This window comes from Telopea speciosissima, chromosome 1 (genome assembly GCF_018873765.1).
Source record: "Telopea speciosissima isolate NSW1024214 ecotype Mountain lineage chromosome 1, Tspe_v1, whole genome shotgun sequence".
Classification (NCBI taxonomy): domain Eukaryota; kingdom Viridiplantae; phylum Streptophyta; class Magnoliopsida; order Proteales; family Proteaceae; genus Telopea; species Telopea speciosissima.
In genome coordinates this window covers 74,059,564-74,078,450 of record NC_057916.1, presented here as the reverse complement: position 1 = coordinate 74,078,450, position 18,887 = coordinate 74,059,564, and the positions used below count along the sequence as shown (strand labels likewise).

Here is an 18,887-nt window from a genome sequence, read left to right as displayed (position 1 = left end):
AAAGAATAGCAGAAACCCAAATAAGAGAGCCTTTACAATAACTAAACACCCCTCCCAAGTCCAAGCAAGACAAAATCCCAAATGGCTCATCCACAAATAAATCTCATAAACGTGTATGGCAATGATACGGTATGTGTTTAATACGATTGCACTGTAATACGGGCATATATTCATTATGCAACAGACATGTACACCTAACAAACACAATAATATGTAACTGAAAATTTGATTAGTTTGAGAAAAATGGAGGAATAAAGATAAAGATCAATTCTAATAATTTCAGTGTGCACAAGACACTCCAATCCTTCCTTACCATAACCAGCTAAAATCCCGAAAACCATAACCATTAGTAGAGAAATAAAACAGCCAGCTACAAAGAATAAATAGGAAATGCTAACAGATTGTTGACCCACCCTAATTCCTTTATGAAGGTTCCAGGTGTTGCATCAGGAAATCTGATTTTGGGTTTATCACCAGGTTTTAACTTTTATCAGTAATTGGCACAAAACTTCTATACTCAGGGTAGGAAGACATGGAGATAGGCGGCCACTTTTTCTTAATCATTATGTATGTGTGAAGTTTTTAAATTATGAATCATCAACCTTGACTAGGAAATGGTCATTGCAAAGATGGTAACATTTTACTTGCAGCTCTGTTCTACTTATCGACCCTCCTTTCTCATAGAAGGGCAGTCCACATCTAGAGTCTCCTACGACACCATTTTGGATGATGTTATCTCTTCAAGGAGCCGGTGACTTCTCATCTCTCCAAGCCAGCGGGACAGTCGACCCTTTGTATTTTGTTTCTTACAAGCTAACATCTCAGGGAAACAAAGGAAACCATATGCATTGAGGTGCTCCGAGTATTCACTGTTCTAATAGAGTTATATGATAGCACCTCATCTCAATTTTAAGATTCAAGAAGTAAATAAAGCATCTCTGTAAGGATAGAAAGCTCATATAATTTATACAGAAGAGAGAGAGAGAGAGAGAGAGAGACACAGTCACACACACACAGAGAAAACTTACAGAGTAGATAGATTCTCGCTGGCCGAATTGAACGGAGATGGCGAATCTGCTGCTGCAATTACCGACTGCCACAGGGGGTATTCCGGTATTGTGAGGTTGCACTTCGCAGGTCGCTACAATCGCCGAGGAACGGAGACAGAGAAGAAGGGGGCAAGGGTGGGGATTTATTCAATGAAGCAGTACCTGGATGCAAGATCTACCGAAGACTTGAATCGAAGGCCCCGTCCTAGCTTCGGAGCTTGCTCGAGCTTCGAAACCTTCTCAGAGAGACTGAACCAGCACCGGGAGACGTTAGGGCTTTTCAGCAGACCCTTTCAATCGACGAAACCACAAAGCAAGCTCGAACTCGATTTCTCGAGTTTTGAATTTACTTGCGGTTTTTGTCAGAAAATAAAAATTACAATCTTACCCTAAAAATGAAATTTATTCTCCATGAGAAAAACAATTCCTTGACAATCAAACACCTAAAATTATTACTCTTGGAAAAAAAATTTCACTTTACATAAAAAATTTCCATTCCCCTTACAATCAAACAAACCCGAAAGGCAACATGGCTATGCAAATGCTTCTTTATCTCTAAAAAATATATCATAAAAACTTCAGGAGTATAAAAATTTTAGAATAGGGCCAGGGAACTCACTGACTATAATGGTGGAAATGTGACTAAATTTGCCACATAGTAGATCATGTAGGCGAACAATTTATAGATAGATTGAACTCAAGGTCACTTGCTCACATGCTCACTTGCTCACATGTCAAGTTTGAATAGAATCAAAATTACGCATGCATGTGGCAAAACGAAGCATGGAAATAATAGTAAGAGTAAGAGAGTACGTGCACTGAACTACAAGAGATGCATGAATATACACTAGAAAACATGATATGGTAAATAATTGAATTTGAGGTTGAAATATAACTATTTAACCATTTCGTCAAAATTAATACATCACTCTTCGATATCATAGAACAGCTATGCCCCCTCATCAAATTTATCGGCATTTACAAATATATCCTTGCAAATGCTTCTTTATACCTCTTAAAAATCACTAGCAAAACTTGAATGTAGTATGTGCATGCAGCAAATTCTTCATCGAGATCCAAGTACTAAGAGGCCTTGCCCTAACCCTGTATGTAGAAACGAAATTCTATATACATAATGTAGAAAACGAATGAAAGAATAAATAAATAATCACAACGCATGGATATATGTGGTTCGACAAGGTGCACCTATATCCACGGAGAGATAAGAGCAGTTTCACTAGCAATGAAGAAAAAGTTTCAAGCTCTCTTTCTCGGTCTTTGTGTTTACAAAGAATTTTTAGTAACCCCATCACTATTAATTTTTAAAGAAAACAAAGAGATACAATTTCTCAAATTATCCCATGCAAACCCTAAAAATTTTCAAGTCCTTCCGAAGTTGGGACAACCCGAGTCTACAAAATACAAGACATCAACCCTCAACACCCTTACCCCTACACACGCATGACATTCCATATTCGAAATACATCCAAGCCCACCTCATCCATCTAGATATTAATTAAAAAGTAACACATGTGAACATCATAATTGATAATTCAACCACTTATTCACTGGTGTATATAGTTTGGTAAACAAAGCCCATTAATAAGATCCACAATACACGACAAGTCTATATTCCTTGTTTGAATATAGAAAAGAATTGAATGGAAAGTCTGATCTACTCATCTCCATGCTATCGAGAAATCTGTCACATCACATCAATGACAACTGTAAAAAATTCCAAGAATAGGTAAAAGGAGAGAATAAATTTTAAGAAAAAAAAACCTATATGGAAGTGGATCTTTTTACCATGTAATTATTAGTTTACCATTTATGGACATATATTTCCTTGATGAGTGAAAATAGATTCGATAAGTAGGGAGCCCACATTTTTATCAGAAAAGAGCATATCAATGGAGGTTCCATGACTCATTATTTGAGAAGACGTAGGAATGGCTTTCCACTCCGATTGTGTGTCATACCGAGATCTTTTGTCCCGCCATTTATTTTTCCTTCCAGGTAGCTCTTTAGGTCTATTTTTTCCATGGTAGTATTATTATTTCAATAAAACATTGGTTACTAGTATTATTCTTTTAGGTGGGAACATAGTTGGAAAACTAGTTTTTGACGAGATGAGTCGTCCAAATTGAGTCAACATTTTCAAAAATCTAGTCAAGAGTCATATAGACTTAGTCTTGGTAAAAAATGACAAAAATCGATCACAACTCATCCGAGAATAAGACTCGGTCTTTTCACCCGAGTCATAACAAAATTGGAAAGTTAATTTTTAAAAAAAAAAAAAAAAAAAAAAACTCCATTCAATTGTTTCACTTGAGTTGAGTAAAATGCTAAAAACCTTTGAGCACTCCAGTTCCATAGTTCAATAAGAGAAAATGAAACCTAAGTTCCTCTGCAACTTTTGGATGGTTAACAACTGTGAAACTTCCCTCTTTCTTTCCAGTTACAAGTGTGCAATTCTCCAGCTGTGACAAATGTTTCTCTCTCTCTCTCTCTCTCTCTCTCTCTCTCTCTCTCTCTCTCTCTCTCTCTCGCTCACACACACACACACACACACATACACACATTTTGCATATACTGAAATCACTGCACCCCATGAGTCCACATTTCTTTCAGGCATTTCTTCAAAAACAAAATCTCTCTTTCTCACATTTTCCCATCTGTGCATAGCCCACAATCATTGCAGTCGATGAAACTATATTTCCATATGGCATCCGATCAAAGAACTGGCGAGCCACATCAATATCCCCTGAATTCGAGTACTGAGTAACCAATGTAGTCCAAAATACCACCTTAGCTATGCTGTTACGGTCTTCAAATAAACAAGAAGCATAGCCAAGCTGACCATCCTCCTCTTTAGTTAAATACTTGTCCTTCTCTGTGCTCTTTCAAGAAAATTGTGCATTTTCAAGCTGATTGGTTCAAACATCTTGAGTTTTTTAGTTTCTTCAATTGTCAATACTCCAATCTCCCCATGTGCTTTTGCTCTTTCACTGCAGTAGTCCTTTCACAAAGGAAGGGCTAAGAAGCTGCTTTGGAGTGCTTCCATCACAATCAAGATATATGCAACTATCAGGCTATTGCCCATCCAAAATATACCTTGTTTCTGAAGTATTCCATCTAAGTCCTCTTAGACAGTGGAGCATAGTCTATATTTTCTTTGATTAGGGCTAATTAAGGCAAGAATATATGGTAAAGTCAAATAACAGAAAGTTAATTACTATTTGATAAACATTAAATTATTATTTCTATAGTAAGGTTCTTCTGACAAGGACAGAGCTATCTGGATGGGAATTTACAGTATAGGCTGGCTCAGAAGATAAAGTTACTTAAACCTCTGGCAAACGAGACTTCTCGTTGAGGTTTTGCCTTGTCCCTTCCCATAGCTCTAAGAGTTCCTTTTTCAGCCAGGAGAGCACAACAACAGGTCCCAAAGTCGATGGCACCTGTATTCACTTGTGGTGAAAGAAAAAATTTCAGTTCAAGAGGTCAAAGTATAGTGTTTCTTTAAACTCAAATGAAAATATTCTGGAAATATTTGATTGCCAATACAAGTTGATAGCATCTATAGGTGGAAGCAAAATTGATCTAATTAACTCCCATCTCTACCATTTTCCCTTATTCTAATAAAAAGGAGGCTTGCAGAAGTCCCTGAAAAAGTTGACAATTAGTTGATATCTAACCTGCCATATAGAGCTCACCCACTACAAAAATAACCCAGAGAAAAATGGACCTGTGCGCCTGTGCCACACGATTGGTTCTAATAAAACTGACTATTCTCATATATGGTTAGCTATTACCATACAAGTACGTAAGAATTACTGCACAGGATCCACCAAGGTTAGTCATTTGGTTGCGACTTAGTCCATGACATCTCAAATGTCAAAGCTATTAGATGATTCTAGCCAACATAGACTGATGCAGGACATTTGGGGGCTGCTCCTATTAACCCTAGGCCCAGGCCCAATTAGATACTCCAAGGGATACCATCTCAGAGGCCCAAGCCCTACCAACCCTGCATTTAGTTTATTTATGTTTTATCTTTGATTTTTAGAGTTATATGTAGTTATTGCTGTAAAAGTAGTTATTAGGGGGCAGTTATTGTTGTAGAAGTAGTTGTTAGGGAGTTATTTTCTTCTTTTTCAAATGATGGGGGACTGGAAAGGAGAAAAGAAAATAATAGTAACCAATGTTTTGATGAAATAATAATACTACCATGGAAAAAATAGACCTAGAAAGCTGGAAGGAAAAATAAATGGTGGGACAAAAGATCTCGGTATGACACATAGTCGGAGTAGGAATCCATTCCTACGTCTTCTCAGATAATGAGTCATGGGGCCTACATTGATATGCTCTTTTCTGATAAAATGTGGGCTCCCTACTTGTAGAATCCATTTTCTCTCATCATGGAAATATATGTCCATAAATGGTAAACTAATAATTAGATGGGAAAAAGATCCACCTCCATATAGGTTTTTTTTTCTTAAAATTTATTCTCTCCTCTACCTATTGTTGGAATTTTTGGAAAGTTATCATTGATGTGATGTGAGAGATTTCTCCAACGCAGATAGCATGGAGATGAGTAGATTAGACTTTCCATTCAATTCTCTTCTATATTCAAATAAGGAATATAGACTTGTCGTGTTTATGGACCTAATTAGTGGGGTTGGTTTACCAAACTATATACACCATCATTTGAAAGAGAATAAAATAATTCCTTAACAGTTACTTCTACAGCAATAACTGTCAAATAACTCTAAACATAAAAGATAAAATATAAATAAACTAAATACAGGACTGGTAGGGCTTGGGCCTTTGAGATGGTATCCCTGGAGTATCTAATTGGGCCTGGGCTAGGGCTAATAGGAGCAACCTCCAAATGTCCTGCATCATACACTTCATCCCAAACTGTAATTACTAATACAGAAAATATTTTATGCAATAATCCATTAGTTGAAGGGAAAGCCTCTAATTTTGGGACTACAACTCATCCAAAAATGGCCAATCAATAATTTATGAATAAAGAGAATACCAAAATCTATTAAAAGCTTTGGATTAGGGGCATTTATAGCTATTTGATGCATCATAGCTGACAATAACTTTCAAGTTATAAAAAATAATACACAGTTCTAAGGTGCAGAACATTGAAAGACAAGGATAGCCAGCAAGTGGATACATCTATACAGTTACCATAATAAAGACAAGGACCCACTAGGAAATGAAGTTCAAAAAAAATGAACAAGAAAAATGGTTAGTACGAGTTGCTGTTTTACATAACGATTGCATATGCCTAAACAGGCAAATTTTCATACATGAATCATCGTACTGTTGCTCTGAAGATAAGAAAATTACTCCAGTAAAAGGTATTACTTTATCAAAATCAATTTCCTTTAGGTTAGATTTTAACATTTTGTCCTAACACACATAAATTACTACTAGTACTAATCTAGCTATGGAATTTAACTTAATAAGATGCTATTGAAATATGGATGAGATTTTGGCATTTTTTCCTGACACATATAAATTACTACTAATACTAATCTTCTCAAATCCTGTAATTTCTAGCATTTAGTACAAAGCATGTCCTCTGTCTTAAATTATAACATGCCTAATGTACTTGTTCAATTCTTTCCCTATTTTTAAAATGAAAAATATGGGTACAAATCAACGGATCGAATTCGAATCGGATTGGGTACTATCCGAATTCGAATTCGATCCGAATATCCGCCGAATATAATAACACAATACCAAATTTCTAATTCAACTTGTTAAACGGATTCCGGATATTATCCGGTTCGATTCGTTTAGCAACAAATACCAAATATCCGAATGTTTCTATCCGATTACCATCCGATTGTCCGTTTACTGTTTTCTATTTATTGAGCTTTATTTCTTCTTGGAAATGACTTCATTACACTCCGTTTTTCAAATCGATTTGAAATCATGTATCACATAATACATAAAATGCAAGGAATATAATAAAACAGAAAAGCTTGATCTAAAACCCAACCAAACCTGCAGTATCCGACTATGGAACAACCCAACAAATATAAAGCAATAGGTGATACTGTAGATAAGACTAATAACAAATCCAACATACAACAACCAAATTCATACAGTTAAAAAAAACAAAAAAAAAACACAGAATCTGAAAGATAGAAACTCACGTAAATCTGTTGCCGACAGACTTGAGATCGACAACCTGAACAATGAGTTCTGGGACTTTAGAGGACGATCCAAGAGATGGATTCGTTAGAAATTAGAATGGTAGAAATGGCATCAGGGGTAATGCTATAAAGAAGAAAACGATGCATATGAAACAAGAGAGAGAGAGAGAGAGAGAGAGAGAGAGAGAGAGAGAGAGACTTACCTTTGACAGTTGCTACTGGTGATTGAGCATGCAGAACGATGTCTCTTGTAACAACGAAGATGTGCGCAAGAAGGCATGAAACAATATGTATATGAAACCAGAGCGAGAGGGATTGTAGATTTGTAGTCACAGTGAATGGAAGGCAAAGAGAACGTTGAGCTTTAGGGTTATACTTGAGAGTTGAGAGTTGAGAGACCGAGAATCTGAGATTTCAGTTTTCAAAGAGGTTTTTGGCTTTCCAAGTTTCCATCGAGACTTTTGGCTTTCCTATCTTTTTTTGTCTTATTTACATTTTTACTTGTGGCTTTCCATCGAGACTTTTGGCTTTCCATCTAAACTTTTGGCTTTCCTAATTTCTTTTTTTGGTCTTATTTACATTTTTTTATGTATTTCTACTTTTTGTTTTGTTTTTATATGTTTTTCTAATAGATATATGATAACATCTATCTTAGTCAAATAGTAATATATATAAAACAATCATATTTTCTAACTTACTAGCTACTAAGTTATAAATATAAATAAAATACAAAATTCAAGAAGGCAACTTAATCGGATAGACGGATACGAATATTTTATTTCGGATATTTTAATACCATCGGATAGCTAAACGAATCGGATAATAATCGGTCGGAAACATGGATTACCATATTTGTATTTGATTAGTTTCGGACGAATTCGGATAATTTCCGGATAGTGAATTTCTGAATACGAACCTGAATCAAATACGGATTTTCGACTATCCGTTTACATCTCTAGTACAAATTTGATGGTTGAGTAAAAAAAATCAAGTCCATCACATTCATACATACAACAAATGGTACTTAGAGCATATTGAAAGTATATATCAAAAACCCAAATATTACAAGTGGTAAAAACAGCTCAACAAAAGCAGGGGTAAGGCTATGTACATTATGACCCTCGCTAGACCCCGCAGTGGCAGGAGCCTTGTGCACTGTGTACACCCTTTTTTTTTTTTAAAAAGCAGCTCAACAAAAGGGTTTAGAAAGACAAGAACAAATTCAAAATTTTGGCTTAAGGTGTCAGGTTGAGTATAGTAAAGTGAAAATCACCCACGTAAGAGAAAAATCTCTATCCAGATAAAATTTTTGGTGCCAATTCTGGGACCAATAACAGATGAAGCATAAAACAACGTTAGGGGTGTCAATACCCAACCCCAACCGGTGAAACCGGCCCGAACCAACCCGAATGAGCCCGGACCACACCGGACCGAACTCTTACTAGTTCGGTTCGGTTTGTGGATCCATAAAGGCAAACGGTTTGGTTTGGTTTGGGCTAGCCCGACGGTGCACCGGTAGCCTGAACCGTTAGGCCCGAACCCAAACCGAACCGACCTAACCCGATAAATGAGTAAATCAGTAAATGCCTAATGCCCCATTGCCCCCTAAATGTGTTGTGATAGTTTCTCACTTTATCTCATATCCTTTGTTAGTGATTACCCAACCAATTGTATCCATAGGCTATAGGACATAGGATACAAAGATGCATTGTATTTGAAATATTTTATGCACTTAAAAGAGAAAGAGAAGAAAAATTAGCACTAACCAAACCTTACTAGTTATATAAAATCGGTACCAAATCGAATCCAAACCGATATCAACCCGTTATCATAAACTGAAACCGACACGAAACCAAACCGCACCGAAACCGAAACCGAATATTTCTTAATGGCTTGGTTTCAGTTTCTATAAAAGTCACACCGAAACCGAAAAGCCCGAACCGAAACCGGCCCGAACCGGCCCGTTGACACCCCTAGTAAACGTGATGCTCTATTTCTACTAGATGGTTGTAATATCGATGGAAACATACCAGATACAGAAGGGCTGGTTGGGGTGAATGAGTCAAGATCCAAGCCGCTAAAGCAGCTACAAATCCGATGGTATATCCAGGAAGTGCATACCTTATGTATTTGTGTCCTTTTGGGGAAGATATATCTAACATGCCTACTGAATCCCTGCTCTTCTGATGATCAAAACATAGCCTCCATGATTGCCATAAACTGCCTTCATCAGACAATTGCCCATTAACGCATCCCAGACCATTACATAGCATGAATGGTCATGTTGCTTCTATTATAATGTTCCTTGGGTTCTTGGAAGCTCTTCTCTCTTTAAACAATCTTCTAACAGTTTCCACATCATCCCACCTCCTCGCGGCTACAAATATATTAGACAAGAGAGCCTATCTCCCACTATAGTGTGGCTCCAACTCGATAAGATGCTTCCCCAATTCTTCTCCAAGCTCTTCATTTCCATGGAATCTACATGCACTAACAAGGGCACTCCATAAGGATGAGGCCAGCTCTTCCAAGTAGGTCAACAATGCAACCATAGTGCTCTAGCTGAGGTTCAATTTCATACTCTCGAGTCATAAAATAAAAAATCCGATGACCCTCATCCACCAATCCTGAATGACTACATCCATGTAGCACATTTAGGAATGTTACCCCATTTGGGGCAAGACCTGTAATCTGCATCTGCCAGAAGAGTGACAATGCTTGCTTCCCACAGCCATTCATGGCCAAACCACCTATCATGGAGCTCCAAGACAACACATTCCTTATTGGCATCTCATTGAAGACTTTGAGAGCATTCTCAACACTTCCACACTTACAATACATGTCCACCAGAGCTGTCCCTAGGGTCACACTAAGCTCAAACTTTTGATCTTCTACATAAGCATGTAGCCACACACCCTGTTCCAATGCTCTAAGTTGTACACAGGCTGATACTGTGCTCACCAGTGTAGACTCATTTGGCCTGATTCCAAGTCCAACCATCTTTGTGAACATCTCCAAAGCCTCATTCCACATCCCACATTTTGCATATCCTGAAATCATTACACTCCATGAGTCCACATTTCTTTTAGGCATTTCTTCAAACAATTTTCTCGCTTCGTCACATTTCTCCATCTGTGCATAGCCCACAATCATTGCAGTCCATGAAACTGTATTTCTATATGGCATCCGATCGAAGAACTAGCGAGCCACTTCAATATCCCCAGAATTCGAGTACCCAATAACCAATGTTGTCCAAGATACGACATTGGCTATGCTGGAACGTTCTTCAAATAAATGACGAGCATAATCAAGCTCTAGGCAATTTGAATACATCCTGATCATGTTATTTAGGACAAACACATCATAATCGATTCTGAATTTTATAACATGGTCATGGAGTTGTTGCCCTTGAAAGACGAACGACTTATTCGAACAACATTGAAATAGAAAAGGGAAGGTGTAGTTATCTGGTGAGATACGGGCACGGAGCATCCAAATGTAGAGATGAATGGATTCTAGGGTGTCGAAACTTTGAGAGAAGCCTCTGATCATGGAGTTGTACCTGAAAAGCATAGGGTGTTTGACTTGGTTGAAGAGAGTTTGTGCGTATTTGAGGTCGTCGAAAGTGGCAGCGAATGCTAAGAGTCTGGTAGTGGTGAGGACATCATTGGCGAGGCAGAGGTTATGATGTGGGCGTGGACCCTTTTTAGTTCGAACATGTTGGCGAAAGCGGCTAGAGAAAGGGTGAGGCTTGGATGGTGTAGCAGTGCTAACTTTCTTGCAAGATAACCTGAAATCATGCTTGAAATATGAATCTTGCATCCTAAGAACAAGAGAAACAGTGGCCGAATTGATTGGAATTTGGAAGTATAGCTAAAGTAAAGACACTTATTAAATTTATTTGGGCTGCTAAGGTTCAACACCTCACAAATAAGAGGATATTTCCTTCATCAGCTTAGCCTCTCTAATCATTCGAAGCATTTAGATAGATAAATGGGAATCTCTTGGATAGGCCCATTGTCAAACTCAATGGTCTATATCTCACCCCATATGTTCCTCCATCTAGGTTTTTCTCCATGTTTTTAATAGTCTCTCTGTTTGGTGGCAAGCATGGTTCATGATCTCGGTATCAGTTGGATCAGATCGGATTGGCCGATACAGATTGGGATCGCCCAAACTCGGGCAAATATGACACTTTTGTCTTGTTTTCTTATTAAAAAGTTACTTTTTTACATTTTTATCCTTGTCTGTACAGTTGGATTGCATAGTGGGGTAGGGGAAGCATGCTTATTGTAGTTGCTCTCATATTGGACTCAAGAGGGTCCTTATAGCACCCTTTGTTTGTTGTCAAAGGGGGAGAGAATCCTCTTTACAATATGAAGAGAGAAAATAGGCCTAGATAGTGAGAGAAAATTGGCAATACTACAATCAGGGGAATGTATTGTAGTGTACAAATAGTTCATAGTGTTACCATGTGTAGATGTGATGTGAGGGTTGTCAACAATTTCAAAGGGGGAGATTGTTGTGCATATGTTGGCAACCATGCTAGTAATCAGGCAAATGTGTAAGTGGTAAAGTGGCCAGTAAACAAGTATAATGGCAAGTATATTGATGATGTAGCAAATGGTAGTGTGGCAGTGATGCACACTGTGTGATGAGATGGTTCAGATGTAGTAGCATTGGTGAAGTGGCCAGTCAGTTCGATGAGGTGGCAATGTTGCTGATAGGGTCCAGGGGAGCTTATGTGGCTTTGTGAGGATGATATGACAGTTGATCAAGTATACAAGATCTTGGTCTGCTCATAGATGAGGTGGCACTATCTAATACGTGATATGGCATTCTCAAGGAATTTTTTTTTGTCTTTTTCAGAAGTGGATGATGCGGCATTGCAACGTGGCTTGTTAGAAGGATAGGTGGCAGGGCCACCATGCAACAGCAACGACAACCAAACATGCAGGGGTGTGTGACCAAGCCCACATGGGGTGAAAGGGTGTCCACACACAACTCAGGACCTTGGCAGTCACGCTAGCATGCCCATGCAGGCACGCGTGCACGAGAGAGAGAGAGAGAGAGAGAGGCCCAAGGCACGGGTCTCATGTGTCTTTATTAAAAAATTGGCTAAGTCCTTATAGGCCTACAAGGTGTTCGATGATTTTCCACAATGAGCGGATGCCAGACCCATCTCAGGGTGCATGGAAATTGAAACATTAACAGGAGTTGTAAGATGGAAATCTCATTTACTGTTTCATTGTTTTTCTGTAGCAGTGTGTGCTAGATATAAATGTTATTGTTGTAAACCTATTCTAGTGTGTGCATGAGGGTAGGGCAAAAATATAAGCCCATTTTATCTTGTATTTTGGAGGGTGTTCAGTGGGTGAAAGACATTGGTAGTTTTAGCTACCTGAATTTGGCATTGTAGTGCCCTCCTGGTTTTATGTTGGGTAAAATAGGGCTTATAATTCCTAACTGTTGTAGCCATTGTCTTGTAAGTAGTAGTGTGTTGAGCAAATACGAGGCCCTTAGAGGCATTACCCTGTGGATGTAGGCAACTTACCGAATCATGTATGTTTTGTATTGTTGTTGTATCTATTTATGTGTGGAGATATGAAGTGCATTGTCTATAGGATGAGTGTACACAACCTGATATGCCTGGCCATGTAGAGGTTGCAATACAGGTGTGCACACGACTCTATTGTGCATGAGTTACAGAGTACATCGTCAACAGAACAATAGGCCTACAGTTAAGAAGGAAAGAATTTAAATACACTGATGAGAAAACCCTTCCTCTTCTTCTAATTCAGATAAATAAAACTGTTTTTTTTTTTTTTTGGCAAAATAAGGGGAAAAAAAGAATGGTCACTTTGTCGGTGCAGGTGCACAACAAGTGTCACCTTCTCTCCACCTCTTTTGGAAAAGGCTTCTAGTTAGTGCTGGGATACTCGTTTGAATTTTCAGTTTGTATATTGATTCCAAAGGACCATTAAGAGGCTAACTTACTGTCCTATTTGAAAATGAATAGGCATACATACATCTAATTGGGAATTTAATGCACTGCATCATTAGACCATTCTACTTACTCCTTTGGAAAGTGACACGATAGAGATAATCCCAATGGCTTTTCTGGTGGTTGCAGGGCACAATGGCCATGTCCAACTTGCTCTCCAAATAAATGTCTTATGGTCCACTTGCTCCACCAGAGTGACATTTTGGGTATTCTAAGTTGAAGGTGAAGAAAAAGATAGCATAGTAATTCTAATTGTGATGTTTTAGTACAAGGGTAAAATAATCTTCAATCCAGGAGAGAAGTGATCTTGTTGAGCATGTATAAACTCGAAAAGACCCACAAAGGCTATTAAATAACTCATAAAATATAACTGTGAAGATTGACCGGGGTTTTAAATACCTACGAATCAACATCCCTTTTGGGGATTTGTCCTCATACTCAACCTCTTGTTGTAGAGCTACCTTAACCGTTGAATGGCACGGGACGGCTTTCCAGGTAGGTACCCAACTCACCCTGGTGCACCGATATGGAGGATACATAGGGAGTATACCTATCCAAAAGTGATTTCATTTTTTCTTTCACTTTGGAAACGAACCCTTTGCACAGGTATGGAGGCTACATAGGGAGTATACCTATCCAAAATTGATTTCAATTTTTCGTTCGCTTTGGAAACGAATTCTTTGTACAGGTATGGAGGATACATAGGAAGTATCCCTATCCAAAAGTGATTTCATTTTTTCTTTCACTTTGGAAACGAACCCTTTTTCAAACTATAACCAACTCTAGGCTAACACCATCAGCCAGAAGGATCCGAATGTAAGGAAACAATGAAAAGACATTGATTCAAATCCTAGATCTAGAGATATTAGGAGAAAAGATGTAAGTTTGACCTTGTCGGCTTGAGCCTTGAGCCCACCCTGGCCCGCTCTAAACCCGAAGAGGGCTTGGGAAGGATTTTTCAACCATGAGGGCAGATTAAAGTTGGAATTTTCAGGCCCGGGGTTAGGATCGGGCTGGGCTAGGGTTGAGGGCTCAGGTAGCCCTATGTTAAGTTATGTTTTACAATTATCTATTGGTATACCAAAAAGAAGTATTTAAAATTTAAGATTGGACTAAGTGTTTTAACCCAAAGAAATCTAATAATCATTTGAGTATAAAAAAACAATATCCAATCATATTTTCTCATTTTTTTAATTCATACGACGACGCAAATTAACCGGAAAAAAAAAAAAAAAAAGAGTTTGATCACAAAAATAGGGTCAATTCGGGCCAACTCGGCCTAGCCCAGTCCAATTAGGGTCAATCATGGTTGGCCTGGGTTGGGCTGAGCCCAATAGGATTGGGCCTGGGTTGAGATATCTCAACGGGCTTAGGCTGAGCTAAGAGGACTCAGGGTTGGGCTGGGTATTAAAAACCCCCACACAACCCGGCCCTGTTTCACCTCTAGAGATCAGCTTAGATTTTGGGTATGAAATTATAATTAGGGCAAAGTACAGGCATCTCCAAAAATAAATTTTTGGTGCAACCGTGCAAATTGAAAACAACTCCATTATCCGAATCAACTTTACCCAAATACCTAAACATCCATCCAGCCTGGATTTCAACGACCAGTTTCCCATCCCAATTCCCGTTTCCCCTCCCAAGTAAGTCCCAACAGAAAAGAAAATTTGTCCCAAGTCGCAGCACCCAAACACTGATAGCAAGTAGCAACGCCTTTCTTCCCAGCATAAACCAAGAAAGAAACAAGAAAAAAAGAGGAAACTAAAAAGGATAACACCTAACGAACGGATTAATAATTACGAGAGAAGGTTTTCAGAACCTCTGCAACTTGTCAGCCTTGACGACAGGATTAACGTTGGCCATGGCGTCCCGACCCATAGCCTTGAAATCGAACGTGCACGCATGCACCTCTGGGTACCGATGCTCCGAGCAGAAAATACTACCACACCTGCACTTGAACCCCAACACACCGACCCGCTTTTTACAGCTCATGCACCTCTTCTTCACCACGCCTGTTTCAACACCAACACCACCGGTGGTCGTGGAAGTGGAATCAACAGCAGAAGAATCACATTCAGATGATGACGACGCTGACGATGATGATGGTGGAACCAAAGAAGAAGAATCGTCAGATAACGAAGGAATTGATAATTGTTGCAGTTGCTGCTGCAATTGCGATGTTGTTATCGATTTTGTGGGGCTGAGAGATCTCCCAACGGCAGCTTTGGCCGATGCGTCTTGCTGCTCTTTGATACAGAAATCCCTGTAGCACTTGGAACACATGTTCAGAGTCGCTGGTGTACCAAAGAAGCCACACCCGTTCGCGCAGGGACGGTGACTTTCAGGAGTTTGACATCCGGTCTCGTTCTTCACTCGATCCCAACTCTCTTCAGAACCCATCTTTCTTTCTCTTTCTCTCTGTAGTATCGAAGAATGAAAAAAACTGCAAAATTGAAATAACAAAAGCATGGCTTCTTGACATGATCAAAAGAGAATTGATAAGAACAAAGAAATAAAAAACTGAAAGTCAAGAGTCCAACACAATTGCCCTGACTACTGACTTGACAAAAATACCCTCCCACCCTATCTTCCTTCCCCAATTGGAGACTCGGAGTTTCACCGTAAGAGTTTGGGAACTTCTGAGTAATTGACTCTTTCTAATATTGTAAAGGAAATTGGAAAAGAATCGGTCTCCAGATTTTTCTGGTTTTCTCCTAACTCCGCCATGATCATAGAACTCTGTAAATACCGGGGATGAAATTCCCTTAGGATGGGTATATCTACGGCCATTAAAACAGAAGATAGTGTGACAGTGAAGAATCAACCAATATAGACAGTAATATTCTGATTCCAATACTCCAATTTCAATATAAGAAAGACAAAAGAAAGGATTATGGATCTATTACATTACTACCAGAAATCATCACTGTATATGAAGCAGAAACGAATATTATAAGGGTTTCTTACCTCTTCCGCTAATGAATCAAGATCTCGTTCACTTCTGTAAGTTAATTAGATCTATCTGCAACACGTAAAGGTACAGAGATTGCAATGCAAAAGCTAGAGGAAATAAACGAAGAACCCTGGCTTCAGTATAGCAAGAGGGATTGAGGCGCCCCTGTTTGGCTTTATTGTTACTAACTTACCTTTTTTATTATTTAAAACAAAGGAGAAAAAATTGATTAGTGAGATTTTGATTTGACGTTACATTCCTCATATTGGTTGCGATCTTTTAACGTCGGATCGAAATCTATAATCAGATAATCATACCTTTTTGTTGTCCTGTCAGATCAGATACTAATCTGACGGTGAAAGTCATAAGCCACATGAGACTCAGTTAATATTGAATCGCGACTCAAAAATATAAGAAGACGGAGAAGGCGAAACTTCTCCTTCTCCACGCACCTTCCTTCCCACGCTTGTTTCCGAGGCAAAGCTACAACACGACTCATGCAACCCAAAAACCGGTTAGTCCTTTTCTGTGGGCCCGATGGTGACTGGTAAATAAAGGGCATAGGAAACAAACACGTCCCTCATGACCGGCACTTGGCAGTGTTCTCTCCCTTGGTTTGGCAGGTTCTATTATTGAGCCGCCAAAAAGGTAATGGGCCCCACAAAATCGTCAGCATGTGTCATATGGAAATAACTCTTCACGCGAGCCGGCTTGTTGGTTACTACCACGTGGCCCTTACTGGAATTCGGCGGAGAACTCGTGAGATGGCGCGCGTGTGATGGGACAGTAGAGCCGACAAATTGTGGGAACGTCACTCATCGGAAAGTCTCGGTACTCGAAATCAGGGCCTGTTGGGAAAAAGATCCCTACACCGACAATGTATAGATGCTTTTCCTCAGTCCAGGGTCTAGACTCTAGATCCTATCGTTTTCACTTTTCACACTAAAATTCTATCCCTTTCGTTTGTGTCAATCCGTCGGTTCTGTCGAGTTGAATCAATAGTAGGTTTCTAGGAAAACTTATAATCAAATTGTTAGGAAGTTTGTAGTTTGTGGTTTAAATCGGTTTCAATTTTGGCCCAATTTAATTCGATTTCTTATCATTTTTAAGACGAGATTGTTGGTCGCATGGCTCTTGCATCTATAGGGTCAATGAGAGTATGTACACGGATATTAATATGGATGAGATTTTTTATTTTATAAAAATAGAAAAATAATTTTATGGGATCTAATGTCTAGGTGTAGGGGCCACATGATTAGACAGTGTTTTTCTTGTTTCATTTTTATTTTTAGTTTGTAGTTGGGCTGTTATTGGGTTTCGTTTGATCTAGTTTTGGGTTTACATGTATCTTTAAAGAAATGGAAAAGAGTGCTACCTATACGCATATGGTACATTGACACATTGCCCCTGTGCCCAGATATAGGGGCAGGTGAAATGATCGTTGTGCCCTTAGGAAATTCCATCTTTTCAAAGTGGCGTGACGATCATTTCACCACCTCTTTGTCTAGTCGCAGGGACAATGCACCACACACACCCAAATTGTGTTATGTGCCTTAGGATCCACTCTAGTGTATGGGTGCTAGATTGGACCAGCCTAGTATGGAATAGGTTAAAAGACTTGATTTAACGTGTTCCATCAGTGTCAAAGCTTTTGGTGTATCGATCAAGTACTTAACAAATAGCGTTCTTTTTTCCTTAAGGAAATTAATAGGAAAACCTTAGTTTTTTGGGTTTTGTGTTTCTTATCGTGATACAATCGGTTTGGCCTTGGTTTTTGTTGGATTCAATCCAATGTTTTATTTCAGTCAGTTCAGTTTGGTTTCAGCTACTACCAATTCCATAAAACCCTAACCCAAAACCAAACCAATAAGTCAGTTTGATTCGAATTAGAATGAATCGATCAATCCAACCGGTTCGAGCTGAAATTTGACATCCTCAAGATTGATCCGTGGGGTCTCTTTGTATGGTAACGCTTCTGTTTTTTTTTAGTATTTTTGGGTCCGACACACTTTTATTTGTTTCTATGTTTTTTGAACGTTTCTATTTCTGGGTTCTAAAATGTTGTATGGTAATCCAAAAAAAAATAAACGTTTCTGAAATTTAGAAGAAACTGAAATCTGTATGGGTTGCACTTAAACAGAATCATTTATGCTGTTTACAAAAAATTATGTAATTATCACCTACATCATGGCTTTTACATATATATTTTTTAATTTTAATCTGTTTATTGGTTGAAGCCATATAATGATATTACTTGATATTTTGTTGGAATTACCGTCTGAATTTTCCTTTGATGTTAAGTGGCAATCTGAGGCTTCTTTGTGTTTCCTCTCCCTATTTTCCCTTTTTCTTATTTATTTAAGAAAGTTCTTAAGAGTATCAGACTGCAACAGAAGTCAAGAATGGAATTTTAAGAGGAAAGAACCCAATAATGGAAAATCTTGTTTGTTGGTTTCATTACTGCCATTGTTGAAATTTCAATCCAAGCTTGAACAGAAAGATGCAAAATTTACCTTATTATTACATCAGATCCTACAAAGCCTAGATCAAATGCTTTACAATGCTTGAGAACCCACCCAATGATAGTGTGAAAAAATTATAGAAGAAGCAAAGGTCGCCTAGAAGTCCTCAAAAAATGGTCATTCTCAACTCCGATTGAGAACCCTTCACTAGAACTCCAGTTCACATGATAGAGCTTG

General features: G+C 38.6%; 3 protein-coding genes and 1 non-coding gene across 4 annotated transcripts in view; 1 reads left to right on the top strand and 3 right to left on the bottom strand.

The window, feature by feature from the left end:
• The window catches only part of LOC122648964 (kinesin-like protein KIN-UB), a 101,818-nt gene that overhangs the window by 50,407 nt on the left and 32,524 nt on the right, over positions 1-18,887 (bottom strand). The window lies entirely within an intron of this gene.
• LOC122648966 (signal peptide peptidase-like 1) lies at positions 4,375-9,517 on the bottom strand. Its single transcript, XM_043842299.1, has 2 exons — positions 9,262-9,517; positions 4,375-4,510 (listed from the first exon to the last, which is right to left on the bottom strand). The coding sequence occupies exons 1-2, from the start codon at positions 9,502-9,504 to the stop codon at positions 4,394-4,396; spliced, it is 360 nt and encodes a 119-aa protein (XP_043698234.1). The 5' UTR covers positions 9,505-9,517; the 3' UTR covers positions 4,375-4,393.
• On the bottom strand, positions 14,982-15,655 carry LOC122648965 (zinc finger A20 and AN1 domain-containing stress-associated protein 1-like). The gene has a single exon (XM_043842298.1). It carries the CDS (start codon positions 15,633-15,635, stop codon positions 15,048-15,050), a length of 588 nt encoding a protein of 195 aa, XP_043698233.1. The 5' UTR covers positions 15,636-15,655; the 3' UTR covers positions 14,982-15,047.
• On the top strand, positions 18,423-18,508 carry LOC122649248. Its single transcript, XR_006331221.1, has one exon. It is a non-coding gene; the product is annotated as a small nucleolar RNA snoR77Y (small nucleolar RNA).

Coding starts and splice junctions, on each gene's coding strand:
- LOC122648966 (XM_043842299.1), bottom strand. CDS start 9,504: ATGCTATGTAATGGTCTGGGATGCGTTAATGGGCAATTGTCTGATGAA. Junction 4,511..9,261: donor AACCAGCCCTTCTGTATCTG/GTATGTTTCCAT, acceptor AAGTGAATACAG/GTGCCATCGACTTTGGGACC.
- LOC122648965 (XM_043842298.1), bottom strand. CDS start 15,635: ATGGGTTCTGAAGAGAGTTGGGATCGAGTGAAGAACGAGACCGGATGT.